Consider the following 18,144-nt stretch of genomic DNA (forward strand, 5'->3'; position numbering starts at 1 on the left):
TAGCGGTTTTGATACAGCTAAACGTCCATTAAGACCAGCATTATAAAGTCGCCGTTTTACTGTCGAAACACTGATCGCTTTTTTACTCTCCTTGTTGATTTTTGCTGTGATTTCAGGGGAGGTAAGGCGTCTATTGCGTTTGCTTGTAATTATAATATTTAAATCCTCCTTTGAACTTGTTGCCTTTGGCCTTCCCGATCGAGGTTTGTTGCTAATAGTCCCTTCTCTGGTGAATTTCCTAACATTATAATCGACAGTCCGCCTTCGAATTCCCAAATCCGTCGAAATTTAACGGTTAGTCTTTCTAACCTTATGAAGTCCAATGATAATACCTTTTGTTTCTACCAATAACTCTTTTGTTTTAGCCATTTTAAAGAATGTTGAAAAACCAGCAAAGGAACGGTGACAATCGTTAATAAGCAAGCGAAATTATTTACCAATGTTACACAAAATCAATTCTTGAAGACTAAACAGCTTTAAATGTTTCAAATTTTATCGGAATCGAGCTGTAAACAGATTAGTTTTTTAGAAGAAGTGCATATTTTTACTAATTACGTTTCGGGTTGATTTAAGCGTCTTTTAAAAAAACCCAATTTTAATTTCTACAACAAGAATACATTAATACGTGAAGTAAAGAACAAAGATTGACTTATCCTACGTCGTGTAACTTAATTTATAATCTAAAGTTAGCATGCAAAGCGAAATATAATACAGGAAACACGTAAGTAAAATATTTATAAGGATTAACACTATTGAGTCCATAACTCACTACACTGTTTGTTATTTGCAAGACTATTTTTAAATACTCAGTGTTTTTTAACGAACCATAGTTGATAGGTATTCTGTTTAAGCAAGTTATATGCCTAAGAAGAGCTGACTCTCCAGTGTAAATCTACCCACATGCGGGGTTGGCTACATCACTACTTTTTGCCTTATATAAACCTTAGATTTTAAGTCGCTTTAACTCATTGTTTCTGTTGCTGCACGCTATACTGTCAATTTGTATTTTAAGAAATACAATTGTTGTCTCCCTGTCGTTCAACGTTCGTATTTAGCATATATGCAATTTACAAAAGAGATACAATCTAAATATAGGTATAAAAATAAGATTTTTGTATCTAATTTAAAATATTAAAAATAATACATGGTGGGCAAATACTTTTGAGCGGTAGTGTATTCCATGTAGGTCATGTCCATAGTATTCCATCCGGTAGTGTTGACCATTCCCGGCGCTGTATTTCTTTTGTTTCCCAACGCATATCCCACTTTGTATAATGTTATTGGCCTTTCCTCCTCTTCTATTTCGTTTGATGTCTCAAAACTGGGATCAATATCTATGGTTCCCAATTTTTCAATATTTCTATTGCTACATTTTTCCCTGATAGTCCAGACCTTTTTCCATTGATTTGATTATTCGAGAATATTCTAATTGTTTTCCATATTTTTTTAACTGGAGTGTTTCTATTCATTCCTTCACAAAATTTTCTAAAACTGTCCCTCTTTTTTCTATTCAATTCTAGTTTCGTTTTTGCTATCAACCTTTTCGCTTCAATATAGTTTTCCCTAGTATAACTTTCATTTAAGTTCTTCTTTGCCTGTTTCCTTCTTTTAATTATGTCATCACGTTCATTATCCCACCATACACTAATTTTTCTTTGTTGTTTTGGTCGATGATCGCTCTTAAACGGTATAGTTTCCCTCGCTGCATTCTCCATGATTTCTTCTCGCTTCTCGTAAGTAATAATGTGGCTTCTAATGCTCATTTCAGTTAATATTTTGTCTCCGTATTCCTCCCAATTTGCCTTGTTTATGTTCCTTCTCTCTTTTCTTACTACTTTATCCTTCCTAGGATTTCCTAAAATCATTTTAATCACAATCGGATAGTGATCTCTGTTATTACCACAATCTTCAGTGTTTATCCACTCTGTTTGTATTGCAATGCATGGCGAAGGCATGGTTATATCTGGGACTGATTTATTTTGGTCTGGTGATGCCATTCTCGTTTCCCTTCCATCGTTCAAGATCACCAAGTCAGTCTTATTTAAAATGTCAACAATTTTTTTTGATTTTAGAATTTGGATTTTCTTTTGAACTTCCCCACATTGGATGTTGTCCATTGGGATCCCCCAATAGTATTTTCGGGCTACTAGTTTTATTTATTATATTCTCCAATGTCTTTCCCTCCCACTGTACATTTGGTGGGGCATACACATTAATAATATGAATTTTTAATTTTTCTATTTTTTAACATTGTACTTGAAAATTTATAGATAGTTCCTCATTAATTTTCATATTGTTATTGGCGAAGTCTTATTATGTCTGGTTTATATTGATTTATGAGTAATTTTAAGTTATTTATGCTTGATTTAATACCTCTAATATTCTATTGAATTATCGTGCAACACTCTCTACCACTGCATCATCTCTGCATCATTTTCAATTGATTGTAATTTATATGACTTTTGTTTTCTTTCAGGTGAGTTATATTCCTGTCTATTTATGTTTGCTGTTCGGAATCCTGTCTTCCATCCTTGTTTTATTTATATATCCTCAATGCTCATTTCCATTGATCCATTTGAAGTCTCATCAATTATAGTTGTCACCGGAGATTCGTTTTCACTTGCATGTTTATTATCCAAATATTGGATCATGTTGCCTGTGTTGGCTACTCTTGCATTTTGCGGAAGCAGACATCTCTCATGCTCTTTCTTATGTTTGGGGGTGATGCTTTTCTTTTCTTCAATGCTGTGAATTTGCTGCTGTATGATGGACTTTGCTATATATTTTGTCTTTCATTATATAACTGTCTATTTTCGCTAATTGCCCTAAACGTGTTGTCTACTGTCCTCCTTGGAGTTTGGAGAGTTGGAAATGCCTTCCTCTGTACAGTATACCCTGTCTTTTTCACTTTGGCTACTGCCATATCTGCATCATAAAAAGACATGAAATCTAAAGACATATATAGTCTTTTATTTGGTCTATTTATTTTTGTCCCACTCTTTCAGGACACTTCTTATATATTGATTCATGTTCCTTACTTTCGCAATGAATGCATTTGGTTTCCAAACATTTCTCTGTGTTCTAGCTTTCCACATTGCTGACACTTTTTTTTCTCTCTGTATTGTCGACTTACCCTGGCACATATGCATAATAATCTTTATTTTTAATTTCCGTATTGTCTAACACTTCATTGGCATCAATATAATTGTTAAATCCAACATTTTGGCCCTTTCTCATGGGTCCCTTCAGGTTTTTGAAATTTTGCTCAAATAAAAATTTTGTTAAGGACATTGGGTGAAGACCACCAATGTTCTTATCTCTTATTCTTTGAATTATTACCTGAAAAGGCCCAATGGAATTGCTTTCATTCTTATAAACTCTTCTATTATATTCCGATAGCGGCCTCGGGCCCCTTCGGCTTCCTCCGTTTTTACTTCAATAACTTAACCTATAAAGGTTACATTGAGTGTAAAACCTATCTCAACCAATACTCCCCCAACCTCTAGTGACTAAAAGGGTACATCTTACCAAGCTTTCTTTGTTTCTTTGGCTTTTCACCTATAGACACTAGGTAGGATACACAAAATTAGTAATTCTATAATTAGTTAGCAAGCACGCGTCCGATTTCTTCGGAAGCAACCGCCAATGATGTTTTGATTTCATCTTGACATTTGTTTTGACATTCGGCGTCTGTTAGCTAAGTTCACGTGACGGGGTTTTGCTGACTGGACCATGTGGGCGCTGTAATACTCACAGCGTTGCCAAGGAATACCCAAAAATCTTACGAATTGAGACATCTTGTGACGCCACGTTTGGAACTGATTCTTTATCACGGGGTATTTGGCCGATCGCGACAGCTTTCTCTGAGATGTTGGTTTAGTGGGATGTGCGGGGATTCGGCTATCTTTTGGTGTATGTATTTTTGGAATTCATTTAAATAAATACAATAATTACACAATTTCTGGTGGCACCGTGGTCTCCCTGAAAATTATTGGCAGCGGTGCCTGTGACCGTCATTTCCGGCAGGGCTTGTAATGGTGTTTACTGGCGCTTACCAATTTTTTCTATCCCCTCTTGATCTTCTGGGTTATTTATAAAGTTTGTAGTTGGTTATCCAACCATTATCTCGGGCGCCACCCTCAAGTTTAATGTGGATGAGGGACCACGGCCTATCGGGTAGCCTTTAGACAGTGGAGAAAGTAATCCAGGTCTTCTGTGTTAGTAAAACAATGGGCAATATTATAACAAAATCACATTTATTCATCCCCAAAACCTAACATGTCATCTCTTTGCTAACACTTCTCAATAAGCCTTACATACGGCCAAATTCAATACGGTACGGTGCGGGAAGAGGAGGAGTGCAATGAAGAGAACCCATGTCGGTAAGCAAAATGTAAAAGCGGTGCGGTAATTTATGGCAGTGAATAAACGGTCATCAGATACAGCCCAGGGAAAATAAAGCATGAAATGGTCGGTATTAATCGGAATGGTAAGCGGTAAGTCACCCACAGGATAATTAAACGGTCTAGTATGGAAAATAAATGCGGTCGCTCGTAACCTTGGCCAACTCTGTTTAAAATGTCGGCAGACGCGGTCTTAATTATGTAGGTAGAAGATGGCAATGCTGTCAGGTTGGGAATAATGGGATAATATCCAATGCAGGGTGATACCTCGTAACGGTCCGACACGTAGCCCCCTAGCACTTTTTAAGGAATACACAGTGTTACCCCGTAACGGTCCGGCACGCAACCCCGTGTACACTAGGAATAGGAAAAAGGGATTTGCCTACCTTCTTACCTATTATACTTACATGCTGACAACAGCGGCGGAGTGAAGGAGCTGGCGGCGGCGGAGCGATGTACGGTACTGTGGGGCTTACCTCGCTCGGACTGCTACTCTTGGACTCGGCGAACTGCCGACTTGTTGTTGTTCTCCACTGATTCTCCGGTCTAGCTATTTTACGCTCTTACCGGTTTAATGATGTGTTTTTATCTTGTTTATAGGCGCCTATCTTTAGTTTATTGGGTCGCATCTGAGTGCTTTGGATCTTGACGGCGCGGAGCACGGGATTTAACTGTCGGGAGATGGTGTTAGAGATGTGCGGATAGTATCTACTCGATACTTTAATATCTGATACATGCGAAGATTCGAAGTAATCGAATCCTTCGACCCCAACTACTCGTTACTCGAATACTTTTTTAAATCCCAAATTTCCATGTCACCCGTGGCTGCTTATGCGTTCTAAATATATTTTATAAGTAAAATATGGCAATATTGTTAATAAAATGAAATAAACCGCCGCCGATCGGCCCAACAATAAATAATTAATCAATAAAATAATACCTATTTATATTTACCCGGCGTTGTCGCCACGCACTTACTTGATACTTCGATACTCGATACCTTGTTGTAGGTAAAAGTATTTGAATTCGTCCGTCGTACCCGATTACTTGATTACTTTTTATTAGCATAAGTATTAAAGTATCTAGTAAGTGTGGTGAGTTGGCGGCTGGCGAGGCAGGGTAGGTACCGACCGGTGCGGCGGCGGTTTGTTTAGGGTGTGTCTCAGTTTATTTATAATATAAATAATGTGATAATGACGGACGGCGGTCATAGTCATAAATTATTATAGATATTACAGAGAAAAGGAATTATGGTTGTTTTTTTTTTTTTAATAATTTTGTTTATTTTTTAAGAAGGCGTTATTTTACTACCTACTTATTCAATTTTAAAATTTATTATAAGGTAGACAGGTAAATAAACTTATAGGGAACTCAAAGAAGTGGCTCAGTTTTAAGTAAGTTACCGTGGCGTCAAGTTTTATTAAAAGTTTAGTTTTACGTTGTTTTGAATTTGCGTGATGTCTGATAAAAAAAGAGTAAAGTTTGGTTGCATTTTACTGTGGTCAGCAGTGAAAAAGCTAAGTGTGATATTTGTAAGAGTGTGTTATCTTATAAAGGCGGAGCCACGTCAAATTTACAAAAACATTTAAAAGCAAAACATTTCTCAGTACTTCACGAAGATAAAAGTATTGAAAGAAATAAACTGGCCAATGTTCCTAATGTTGAATCTGATCGAGCAGGACGTTTAACTAGTTTAGATATTGCACAGGTTGGTGATAATAATAATACAAATGCCTTAAAACCTCAGTTTGCTGGAAAAGTTCCTGCACGCAAGGTTTATTCCCAAGCCAAAATTTCTACTCTTTCTGTACGCCCAGCATCCGTTTCTAGGACAAAATTTTTAAATGGAATGGTCTTAAACATGATTTTGCAAGACCTGCAACCATTTTCTGTCGTCGGAGATAATGGATTTAAATCTCTAGTAGCTGCTCTTGATCCCTCTTATCAACTACCATCAAGAACAACTTTTAGTCGAGATTTACTAAGCCAAAAATATGATGACATTGTTTTAAAAGTAAAATCTTTATTAAATGAAGCAGAGTTTATCACGCTTACTACTGATACTTGGACGTCACGTTCTGTTGAAAACTATATGGCGGTAACTGCCCTTTATGTAAATAAAGAGTGGACACCAAAGTCATTGTTGTTGGGTTGTTTTCATTTTGAAGAAAATCATACGGCTGAAAATATCAGAAACAAGCTATTACATATTCTAAATAAATGGAACATTTGCAGTAAAATAGAAGCTGTTGTAACTGACAATGCAAGAAATATTACAGCTGCAATAAGGTTAACTGGTTGGCCAAATCTACCATGCCTGGCTCATACTTTAAACCTTGTCGTTCAAGATGCCCTAAAACAGCTACAGCCATTGCAAAACAAAGTTAAAAAAATTGTAGAATATTTTCATCGCAGTACCACAGCAGCAGGAAAACTTAATGAATTTCAAATGCAGATGATTAGTAAAAATCTAAAATTAATTAATGATGTTGTAACTCGTTGGAATTCAATTTATTTTATGTTTAAAAGGATTTGTGAAATTCAGATACCACTTGAAGCAGCTATTGGCATTTTACATAATCCTGTGGAGGCATTAACTGTGGATGAATGGTCGCTCTTAAAACAATTTTGTGCTCTTTTAAAACCTTTTGAGGAGGTGACAAGAGAACTTAGTGCCGAAAGAAGTATAAGTGTTTCTAAAATAATACCCTTAATTGAAAGCTTAAAACAATTTTTGGGCGGGATCCAAACAGATGATAACGCTGCCTTAGATTTAAAAAACAATTTAATACAAGGCTTAAAAACGAGATTTAATCGAATGGAATACAACACTATACTTACAAAAGCAACCTATTTGGATCCCCGTTTTAAAAAAAAAGGTTTCAGTGACGATAATGCAGTAGTTCAAGTGAGAGAACTTTTAGTTTCTGAAATATCAATGCTTATCAAAAAAAGTAATGACGCTATGGACGTGCAAAATATGTCAATAGATGAAGAGGATACTGTGGAAGAGGAGTCAATCTGGAAATGTTTCGATGCGAGAATATCGAAAAATACATCTACGGTAGCTACTTCAATTATTGAAGATAAGCAGTATACCAAAGAGCAAAACATTAAAAGGAATGATGACCCGTTAAAATGGTGAAAAACAAGGGAAGCAGTGTATCCAAATTTAGCAGAGTTGGCACGAAAATACTTAGGCATAACGGCAACTTCTGTTCCAAGTGAACGGGTATTTTCTAAGGCGGGCCAATTAGTATCAGATCGCAGGAGCAGAATTAAACCAAAAAAAATTTAGAAAAGATGATGTTTTTAAACAGCAATTCACATTTGTTTTGACTTCTCTAAATTAATTTGCCGAATTTTTTACTATATATTTTCCCATTAGAACTAGATATTCTTAATTATTTTGTTTTGTGTTGTTTGCAATTATTACATTTAATATATTATTTTGATACAAATGTTTTTATAGTTTATTTTAATTTTTATTTCGATAAATATTTTAATACCATTATAAAAGTCTTCGCTTATAATTACCCCCTTTTTATACTTGCATAACTGTGTTTTGTTTTGGGTAATGTGCATTTTGTAATATCTTACTGAAACTTGATAACCCTCTATTATACTCAAAAAATATAACAAACGCCAGAGCAAGCCCTAAATTTAATATAGGTATTCATAAAAAAATCTTAATATTCGTCCGTATATTTACTAACAACTAACAAGTATACAAGTAATGATTACTTTGTAACGAATACAAAGTATCTGATACTTCAAATCAAAGTATCAGTATCTACTCGATACTTATAAAAGTAATCATTGCACATCACTAGATGGTGTGTGTGTGGTTATATTTATATGGTCGGCGGGACGTTGGTATTGGCTGCGAGCCCAAACGCAAGCCCCGCCCCCCAAGGTGAAATCTGTTGGTGCGACTTTATTGTTAACTTTTGCTCGTTTTTGGCGGTGTGAACCGCGTTCTACCGCATTGTGTTTATGCGGTAGATTAGGTTGGGTGTTGTTTCAAGGTTTATTTTTTATTTGACTTGTTTTGGAGGTTTGGTGGTTTAGTACGCGTGGAACGTTTGATATATTAGATTTCTGAGAGTTTTGGTGTGATTTTTGTTAAGAATGGGATATGATGTTTAGAATAAAGGTGTAAAAATAGAGATGAAGTAAAAATAATAAAATGAGAGTAATGAAAAAACAGAGAAAGAGATGAGATTTAGCTGAAGCTTTTAGTTTAAGGTTTATAAAAAAAATATCCTTCCATGGAAGTTGGAATTGTTTCAGCTGATAATGTTTAGGCATTTGGAGAGGTCCCCCAGATTCTCTAATTAGCGCCTAAGGGCAATTTTATCGCCGGATTGGCGTTTAATTTATTTAATTTTTGCATTATATTATGTATTTTTTTGTCAAGTACATCATCAGGCATGCTTAAAAGATGTAAAAGACCATTATTTTGGGTAGGCCACCCAACTTGTTTCGTCGAAACTGCTGAGGTGCCCGCCCCCAATATGGCCCCCATAGGCTCCTCCCCCTTATTTCCAATGTTTATATTGGTTTTTTTTGTGGCCTCGGCAAAGCTTACAGTGTTTTTTTGTTTGTTTAGGTTTAAGAAGTTTGGATTTTTTGGACAACGCCAAAAGTTTGCAGGGTGGTCACCCCCGCAATTGCAGCACTGTGCCGGCGAAGTCCTCTCTTTCTTGCATTCGCTGTAGAAATGCTCCTCTTTACATTTGTGGCATCTCGGCCATGCGGTGCAATTTGTCATTGAGTGACCATACTCCTGACACCTATGGCATTGCCCAATCTGTCTAATATTATCTATAGTGTATGTTTTTAAACGTTCCACGCGCACTTTAATTTTTAATATATTGTCTATTTTAAAGATATTATCCTGTTCTTTGGGTACTAAAAATCTAATGAGGTCCGTGGGCCTTTTTCGACCTGGGCCGGTATTAAACCAGCCCAGCTCTTCGGGCTCGAACCCCATCGACCTCAATTCCTCTTCTACCTCTTTGAGGTTAAAGTTTCTGTCTAATCCACGCAGGATAACATTTAGTTTTCTGTCTTCCTCTAGGAAAAAGGAGTGGAATTCCACTCCCCTTTCCCGGAGGAGACCTGTTAAAGCCCTGTGGTCCTGGGGCGTCTTTGGGAAGAGCGCCAAACCCAACCTATCTTTTTGTGTCTTTATTAAATAAATTTTGTTTTCAGCAATCATCTTTTATTTAGCTGCCCAGTTAGACGTATCTCTAATAACTACTTTTGGGACTTTTTGTATATTGGGTTGGGCGCTCTTCCCCGCCAGGGAGAGGTCATTGTGTGGCATAAATAGAGGGTTCTTTTCTTTATTTACATTTATGTTTTTTTCATTTATATTTGCTTTCCTTTTACCCTTTTTGTCCACCGTCACAAACCCCTCCTCCTCCTCATCTGAGGGAGCTGGAGTGGCCGAGTCAAGGTTTTGTGTTTCTTTTGTGTTTATTTTTTCATTATCAGAGACCTGCATCTCATCGTCCTTGTCGGGCGATGAGGTGCTTGCCTCTTCTCTCGGTCTTTTGCGGGATTGTTCTAAGTTCAATAATTTTTGTTTATCCGACTCCACCTGCCTCAGGTGAGCAGATAGGTTTTGGTTATTTATAATAAGATTTTGTTTTTCATTTTGTGCTAGTTCGAGTTTTTCACTCAGGAGAAAGACCTGCTTCTGGATCACAATTAACTGTTCTTCAAAATTTTTTAGTTTTTCTTTCAACTGTTCATTTTCTAATTTTAGTGTAATGTTTTCGCTGTTGCGTTTTTCTAGCAGCAAGTCCTTCTCCTGAGATTCCAATTCAAGGGTTTTTAGTTTCTTCTGGACGAGTAAAAGTTTTTCACCCTGGAGTGGGGTTAGGCCGGCGCTGTGGCTCGTCCCCTTTACCGGGTTAGTATCAGGAATAATGAAAGATTTATTTAAAGTACGGGATGAGGTTGACGAGGGTTTTTTGAATTTTGAGGACGAGGATTGGCCATCCAAAGTCTTACCCCGCTCGGTCTTCTTTTTGGTTCTTATCTCCTCACTCTTGTAGGACCGGTCGGTGGTGTATCCATCTGACGTGTCCATTTGCTCTCTTTCACTTTTCTCCGCCTTATCTCCGATTGATCGGCGATGAGTTTGCCCCCCACTGACGATGTGGGGCGAAGGGACGCTAGGTTCCGCCGTGTTGTTTTTTTTTTTTTTTTGATTTACGAATTTCTTTTTTGATTATTTAATAAAGAATCTATATAAGAATAATAAGAGGAATACTGATTGTTTATTTATTTATTAGATTTAACGATGGCTCGCTGTCGTGTGCAATTCAACTGCCAACTGGGACTGCCGGTCAGTGCATCGCGTTATATAGAGCACGGACATGCGCGGTACTTAGTAAACGCGGTAACAGTAGTGGTGGTACGGTGGTACGGAACGGTACTGAGGTATTAACGCGGTGATAAATTAATAATTAACGCGGTCGCGCGTTTATTAACAAAATAGAAACTTTCCTAACTTTACTGGGCAAATCTTAGTTGTCAATATGAATCTTGAAAATTATTAATTTAAATTGGAAAAAGAACCGAGTAATTCTATGGATAAATAAGAGAATTACAGAAAATTTAGTAAGTTCGTTACAGGCTTTGATGCCGGATTTCTGATGCCTATGGAGTTTTTGTTTGTGTCTTACGTTTTCTTGTTCGTGTTGACTCGGACATGACGTCTTCCACCTGTATGTTGTGTTTTCGCCGACGATGCTTGGCAACGGGCTTGAGCTGAACTTGTCACTACTCGTCACTCTTGTGGCAGATGTAAATGGGTTATTTTTTTCCAAGTTTTGTTTTTTTTTGACGAGGAAGAGGGATAGCACTAGATTTCCGGTAGTTTCGTCGTCTCTATAAATAGGGAGTTTCGATTCGGCCATCTTAGTTCAGTCGAGTTAGTGGTGCCAGAGCAGCGTGCGGTAATTTTTGCCAGTTAAGTCAGGTTCGTTGATTGCTGTGGCTCCCAGTTAAGGAGAATCTAACCGGCGCTGTCACTAGTGGTATTCCCCATTTGATTTGTTGAGGGGAAATCCATACTCATTTGAGGATTCGAAGCACGGGCCCCTACTCATCTCATTTGCCAGCCTTAACATCGGCTCACTGGACTCAGATGCTTTGACCGAGGGCTACCAAGTAAGTTTTATTTCTTTCTCCAGTAATTTCTTTTTTTTTTTGGTTTTATGGCTTAAAAGTCAAAAGCTTGATGCTCGTGGGTTATTTATCTTTTCACTCTCTATAGCTCCATCGGCAGCTATCGAAGGAAGAATTGCTGTTACCTAGAGGTTTTGCTATTGCTGGAATTATTTGGCCATACAGAGTGATCACTGGTTTGCCCAAGGGTTCGCCTTACTTTGGGAAATAAATCAAGCCCCTTTCGGTTTAACACAACTTTATTAAACCCGATTAATTCATAAATTGGTTCATAAATATAGTCTACAAAACTATACGTTGTACGTTGTAATCACTACTAAAAGCTTAGTTCAAATATACCGGGGGAGTACTGCCGCGAGCTATAAATAGCACATAAAAGATACCGATCGGCTATTGCGCGCCAAAACCGGGAGCAAAGTTCAAGACGGAGATTGACCGTATGAAGGGCGACCGAGACCTACTTTTTACTTGTTCGATGGACGACTTCATACTGCCTACTTATTGATTGATTTGGGGTAAGCGAGGGACGGCGACGCGCGTTATTAATACGTCTCAGTTAAATTATTTAAGTCCAAAGTTAGAGGGCGTCACTATATATGTTTTTAAGCTTTTTTCTATTATTGTCCTTATTACTAAAGTTGTGCTGGTCACAACACCACCGTTAATGGTCCTGTCCCTTCCTTGATCAGAGGCAAATCCTGCAGAGAAATTGAAAGGAGATGGGTGAGCGTGTGGGAGAAAACGAACGAATGGGGGAGAATGAATGGACTGTTATACAACAGCGAGAAAACGGAAGCTTTTTTTGAACCTGCGGCGCGGAAAATCAGGCCACCAGTTGTCAAGCTGGGGGAAGAAAGAGTGGAATTAAGGGAAAGTAGTAAATATCTAGGGGTTCTTATTGATGGGAAAGGGCTCTTCTTAAACCATCTGAAAATGGTAAGGGCTAAGGTAGGGAAAAACAATGGGGAAAATAAGTGGGTTGCTAGAAAGAAAAGGGCTAAGGACTGGAGAAATCACAAAAATATTTTACGAAAGGGTTTTTAAACCAGCTTTACTGTATGGGGCAGAGGTGTGGGGCTTAAAAGGGAGTGACAGCAGAAACACAAGGCAACTGGAGGCAGCTCAAAGGGTGGCACTGAGGGGAATGGGACCATCCTATACCACAGTGTCAACCAAAGCGCTGCAGGTTATGCATGGATGCGCGCCGCTTTGGCTAGAGGCGGTGGCGCAAGCAAAAACGAGAAAGGAAGCAAAGGGCAAAGATTGGGAGAACGAATAAGAATGAGAGAATAAAAATTAATAAAAGAGTAAACTGCATGGACGAGGGCAACATGACGTATGAATGGAAATTATGGGTGGACGCGGCGCTGGGGCAAGAATGCGTGGGACTGGGCTGAATAGAAAGGGGATTACGGACAGGGGAATTTATTAGTCAAGGGCAAAATGATTAAACCTAAAGGGGGAGTCATTGAGGCCGAACTGGAAGCCCTCAAGCTCGGGATCAGGAACAACCATGGAAGTAATGTCTGCTGGGGAAAGTGCGCTAGTGGTGACTGACTCGCAGATAATTGCTAGAACAGTCAACGACTACTCTTTTCAACGTAAAACAATGAACGAAAAAATAAAACAATGTCAAAAAATTATATGCATGAGTGAGAGTGAACGTAAATACATACGCGTGAAATGGGAAAGACTTAAGAGGGGAACGGATGGGCGCGGCGCACATGTGAGAGCAAGAGAAATGATGAGAGAAGGTGAATAGGAGGCAAACGACTACGAATGGATGAGTAAAAATGAGTACAAAAGGATTAAATATGAATGGATAATGAAATAGATGGAATGAGGAATGGATGAGAAGCATGAAAGGGAGAACCACGTTCGCGTTGTGTCCCCTGGCAGGCAGAGGCGTGCTCTGCCTAACAAAAAAGGAAGCACAACTCACAACGGGTCACGGGAATTTTGACGCCTACATTTATAAGTACAAAAGAAAGGGTGCGTGGGAGTGTAAGTGCGGAATGTATGAACACAGAACGAATGCAAGATGTGAGGACACGGCAGAGCATGCTAGGAAGGAGTGCAATCTAGAGGAGCGAATGAGAGGGAGAGAAAGATGCAAAAGGGAAAAAGGGAATATAATCTTCCAGTTAAGAAAAGATAACGGTGAAACAGATAGAGAAGAAGTTAGACACTTCAATCGTCTGGCCGAGTTAGTTGTCCCCGACGATAACTTCGATTAGAAAAAGGGTTAAAAATAATAAAAAATCAAAATAAAAAAAAAGAGGGAAAATATTTGAATATAAGACATAAACCTAGATTAAGAGAATAGATAAGATTGATAAGATAAGATAGGAAAGCTTGTATACCGGGTGGTGCGTCGCCGAGCGGAACATAGGAAAACCCATGTAAATTTTAAGAGGGTCAACTATTGGCTTCCCTGTACATTTTTTACAAAAAATGTAAGATAACTTTTTGAAGAGACCAATCTGGCAAACCCTTGTGCAAAGTTTCAAAAAATTTTAATAAGCAAATCTTGAATTATTGAATTAAATGAAATTATTGAATCTAAAAAAAAAAGCCTAAAAATCAATTTCTGCAACATCAGAGGCCTAAACACCAATGTTAATGCAGTACACCAACACCTGCAATCAAATAAGCCTCACATTCTGGCATTGACAGAAACAAAGGTGAAACCTTCAACAACAGATGTTCACCTCATTTATCCTGGATACGACCTACACACCCGATTTCGACTAAACTTTGGATTGGCAGTATTTGTCAAGAAGGATTTGAGTTGCCAGCGGGAGGAAACGCTTGAACCTGCGGACTTCGACGTCATGTGGTTCAAAATAATAGCCAGTGGTGCCACGAAATTTATCTGCTGTATCTACAGACCACCAAGCGACACCCAATATAGACGGCTCTTTTTGAACCTGGTTGATTGCATTAACCATCTGCAAATTGACTACCCAAGCGCAGAAATCATCGTCATGGGTGATTTTAAGGTTCACAATATCAACTGGCTGCGCTTCTGCAACAAGAACGACGATGAAGAACGAGAAGCTGAGCTATTTGCCACCATATGCGGTCTTACGCAGCTTGTGGAGGAACCTACCAGAATCCCCGATCGAGACGGCGAGTTCGCGAGTCTCCTAGATCTGGTCTTGGCTTCAGACCCTGACTCGTACACAGTATCAGTACATGCCCCCCTAGAAACATCGGACCACAAATTGATAACAGTCTCTTGCTAGTTGGAGGTTAAATCGCAGGATCCTCCGATGCCGCGGAAGGTATGGCACTATAAATCAGCAGAGTGGAACCATCTTCGGGAATTTTATCGCTCATTCCCTTGGAAAAAAGTCTGCTTTAGAACCAATAACATCTCAGAATGTGCAAACCAAATTACAGAGACGAAGCTTATATCCCTTTTTCTACTAAATGCGGATCAAACAACAAGCAATGGTTCAACCTGAATTGCAAAAAGGCAGTAAACACTAAAAACGCAGCATATCGCAAATGGCGTCAACATCCTTCCATCGAAAATCGGAGGAACTTTTTATCCTCCAGAAATAGCTGCAAGCGAATTATTGATGAATGCAAAGAGAGTCACAACAACAGGTTCAAAAACAAACTGCTAAACTGCCCAAATGGAACAAGATCTTTCTGGTCGGTATCGAAAGCCGTTAGTCAAGGATTTGCTAAGTCGGCCTTGCCACCCCTAACAGCAGATGATGGTTCTATCGCGGTAACAGCAAGGGAAAAAGCCAACTTACTGGGTAAACTCTTCGCGTCCAATTCTACTCTGCACTCGCAAGGCAAAACACCGCCACATTTGCCAAGGGTGAATTCATCGATGGGAGAAATTTCGTTTCCCCAACGAATTATAAATAAAATTCTTAAAAGCGTAGACACCAACAAAGCTACTGGACCCGATGGAATTCCAGCTCTAATACTAAAACGTTGTGCAGACGAATTGACTCCTCCCTTATGTAGACTGTTCACGGCATCGTATAAGCAGGGCCAATTTTCAACAAGCTGGAAAACTGCTCGAGTGCAAGCTGTACCCAAAAAGGGTAAGAAGACGATGCCCTCCAATTACCGCCCGATTGCACTAGTTCCAGTAATATCGAAGATTATGGAGAAAGCAGTCAACCAACAACTGTTAAGATATCCGGAATCATCTGGACTAATCAGCGATCATCAAAACGGCTTCCGAAAGCTTAGATCCACCGGCGATCTTCTGGCCTACGTCACACACTTGTGGACGGAGGCCATGGAGAAGCACGGCGAGTCCCACTCAGTCGCTCTTGACATTTCCAAGGCATTTGACAGAGTGTGGCATGAGGAACTACTAACCAAGCTCTCCTCAATCGGCATACAAAACTCATTATTAAATTGGATCAAAAGTTTTCTTGAACAACGAACAATCCAAGTAGCCGTCGATGGATACCTCTCCGACAAATTTAACATTAACGCTGGAGTCCCTCAAGGATGCATTCTATCCCCCACCCTTTTCTTGGTATATATCAACGATTTGCTAGGAACCACTGTCAATCCAATCTACAGCTTTGCGGACGATAGCACACTTATTTCCACATTTAAGTCCGCCAAACCAACGACAGCCGCAAGTTCTCAGAATCTTAGGCAGCAACGAATAGCTTCAACCAACAACGATATTAGACCAATCTTGGAGTGGGGCGATAACAATTTGGTCAATTTTAATGCTAAAAAAACGCAGGCTGCAGTATTTACGATTACCTTGCTGACCCGGAGCTGGTTATGGCAGGGAAAACATTGCCAATGAAATCATCTTTACATCTTCTAGGAGTCGAGGTCACCAACAGTGTGTCCTGGCATGACCACGTTGCCGAGATCGCCAGGGCGGCTTCCAAAAAACTTGGAGTGCTTTTCAAAACGAAAAAACTGTATACACCAGAACAGCTGCTGACTCTTTATAAGGCTCAAATACGCCCTTCCCTCGATTATTGCTCGCATGTCTGGAGCTCTGCACCCAAGCATAGTTTAAACCTGCTGGATTCTATACAGAAGAGAGCTATTCGTCTTATCGACAAACCAGAACTGACAAAGAGTCTGGATAGCCTGGAGCACAGGAGAAAGGTGGCTGATCTCTGTTTATTCTACCGTTATTATCACGATAAGTGCTCCTCTGAGCTGGCAGGCCTGATTCCACCCAGGGCTGTTCCGGCAAGAAGGACGCGTCTAGCAGTTGCGGCTCATCAACATCGAGTCCACCTGCCTACCCCAAGGACGTCGCTGTATCGGGACTCATTCATCTGGAGAACATCTTCTTTGTGGAACGGGCTTCCACCTTACATATTTCCCGACGCATACAACCTACAGCGATTCAAGATAAATGCCCACAAATATCTTCGCGCAAGCACCACTCCAAGAGTGACATAGGACTTTCCTCTTGTGCTTGTGTTTACCATAAAAAAAAGGCTCTGTCAGCAATAATGCGTTGAGGTTTTCCTAAATCTTCAAAAACTGGCAGTAAGGTACGTATTGAATACTCTGATGTTTTCTTAGGAATTGGTTGTAATACATAACTTTGAAAATGCATCTATTATTGCTAGGATTTATGTGCAACTATTTGAATTAACTAACGGGCCAGCATGATCAATATGCCATGATTCTAGTATATTATTTGGTTTCCCCATGCTGCCAAAGTCCATGTCGGGGGCCAGTGTGTGATTTCCCCAGTACGCATGCTCTACAATTCCTAATATATTTTTTTAAACACTTGCTTATCCTAGGCCAAAACAAATGTTCTCGTATTTTCTTTAGACACTTGTCCCAACCAATATGAGAGATTGGTCACGGTATAAACGCATCATAAGCAAACGCGCGGCCACGGGCACAAAGCACTTAGGAGGATTTGTTTTGGTTACAATCATATTGTCAACAACTTTATAGACTGGATCGGTATTTGGGTTACTAAACACTTCTTGGCAAAACGCGTCGTTGTTTTGGAATTCCCGTAATGTTTGTTTATCATACAGTTTATTTGGGTTAATTGTTTTTAGGGCACACAGTTTTAATTCACGGTCGTCACTGGTAATGGGGTTTCGGCTTAAATAGTCCACGTGTATCATTTTGCTACCCGGTCGGTACTCAATCGAAAAATCGTCTTTAACCCACCATCGCGCTACACGGGGATGAAGGTTCTTTTTAAGTGATGTTGCACGCACTGAATTACAGTCAGTGAACACGGTAAAATGCACACCGTATAGGTACACTCTGAAATGTTCTATTGCCTCCACTATAGCAAGAGTTTCTAAATCATAGGAGTGATACCTGGACTCGTATTCCGTTGTACGTCGGCTAAAATACGCTATCGGGCGCACTTCACTATTTTCTTTTTGTAAAAGAGCAGCTCCAATCCCAATCGAACTCGCGAATAATACCGTCCCTTAATAGTTCAATTATTATGTCAGCAACTTGAACACGCTCTTCATAAGCTAAACAACGGGGGTGATACACTACGGGTACATTTTTTTTTTAACCTAATAGTCATCTT

General features: G+C 39.3%; 2 protein-coding genes across 15 annotated transcripts in view; both read left to right on the forward strand.

The window, feature by feature from the left end:
• LOC126747529 (heat shock protein 70 A1-like) overlaps positions 1 to 18,144 on the forward strand; it is a 402,096-nt gene that overhangs the window by 128,439 nt on the left and 255,513 nt on the right. The gene's annotated exons all lie outside the window — the stretch shown is intronic.
• Positions 1 to 18,144, forward strand: part of LOC126747539 (non-structural maintenance of chromosomes element 4 homolog A) — an 80,889-nt gene that overhangs the window by 51,626 nt on the left and 11,119 nt on the right. Inside the window, exons 1-2 of one of the 3 annotated variants that reach the window (XR_007664227.1) lie at positions 11,118 to 11,591; positions 11,698 to 17,122. The exons of 1 other annotated variant lie outside the window; for it this stretch is intronic. Coding sequence is in view for 1 of the 2 variants with exons in the window: in XM_050456262.1 (XP_050312219.1) it covers positions 366 to 406 (41 nt within the window). In the remaining variant the exon portion in view is untranslated. Of the gene's footprint in view, positions 1 to 365; positions 521 to 11,117; positions 11,592 to 11,697; positions 17,123 to 18,144 lie in introns of those variants that run through there. One more of the 3 variants, XM_050456262.1, reaches the window with a different exon arrangement.

The sequence above is a fragment of the Anthonomus grandis genome, chromosome 19, assembly GCF_022605725.1.
Source record: "Anthonomus grandis grandis chromosome 19, icAntGran1.3, whole genome shotgun sequence".
NCBI classification, from domain to species: Eukaryota; Metazoa; Arthropoda; class Insecta; order Coleoptera; family Curculionidae; genus Anthonomus; species Anthonomus grandis.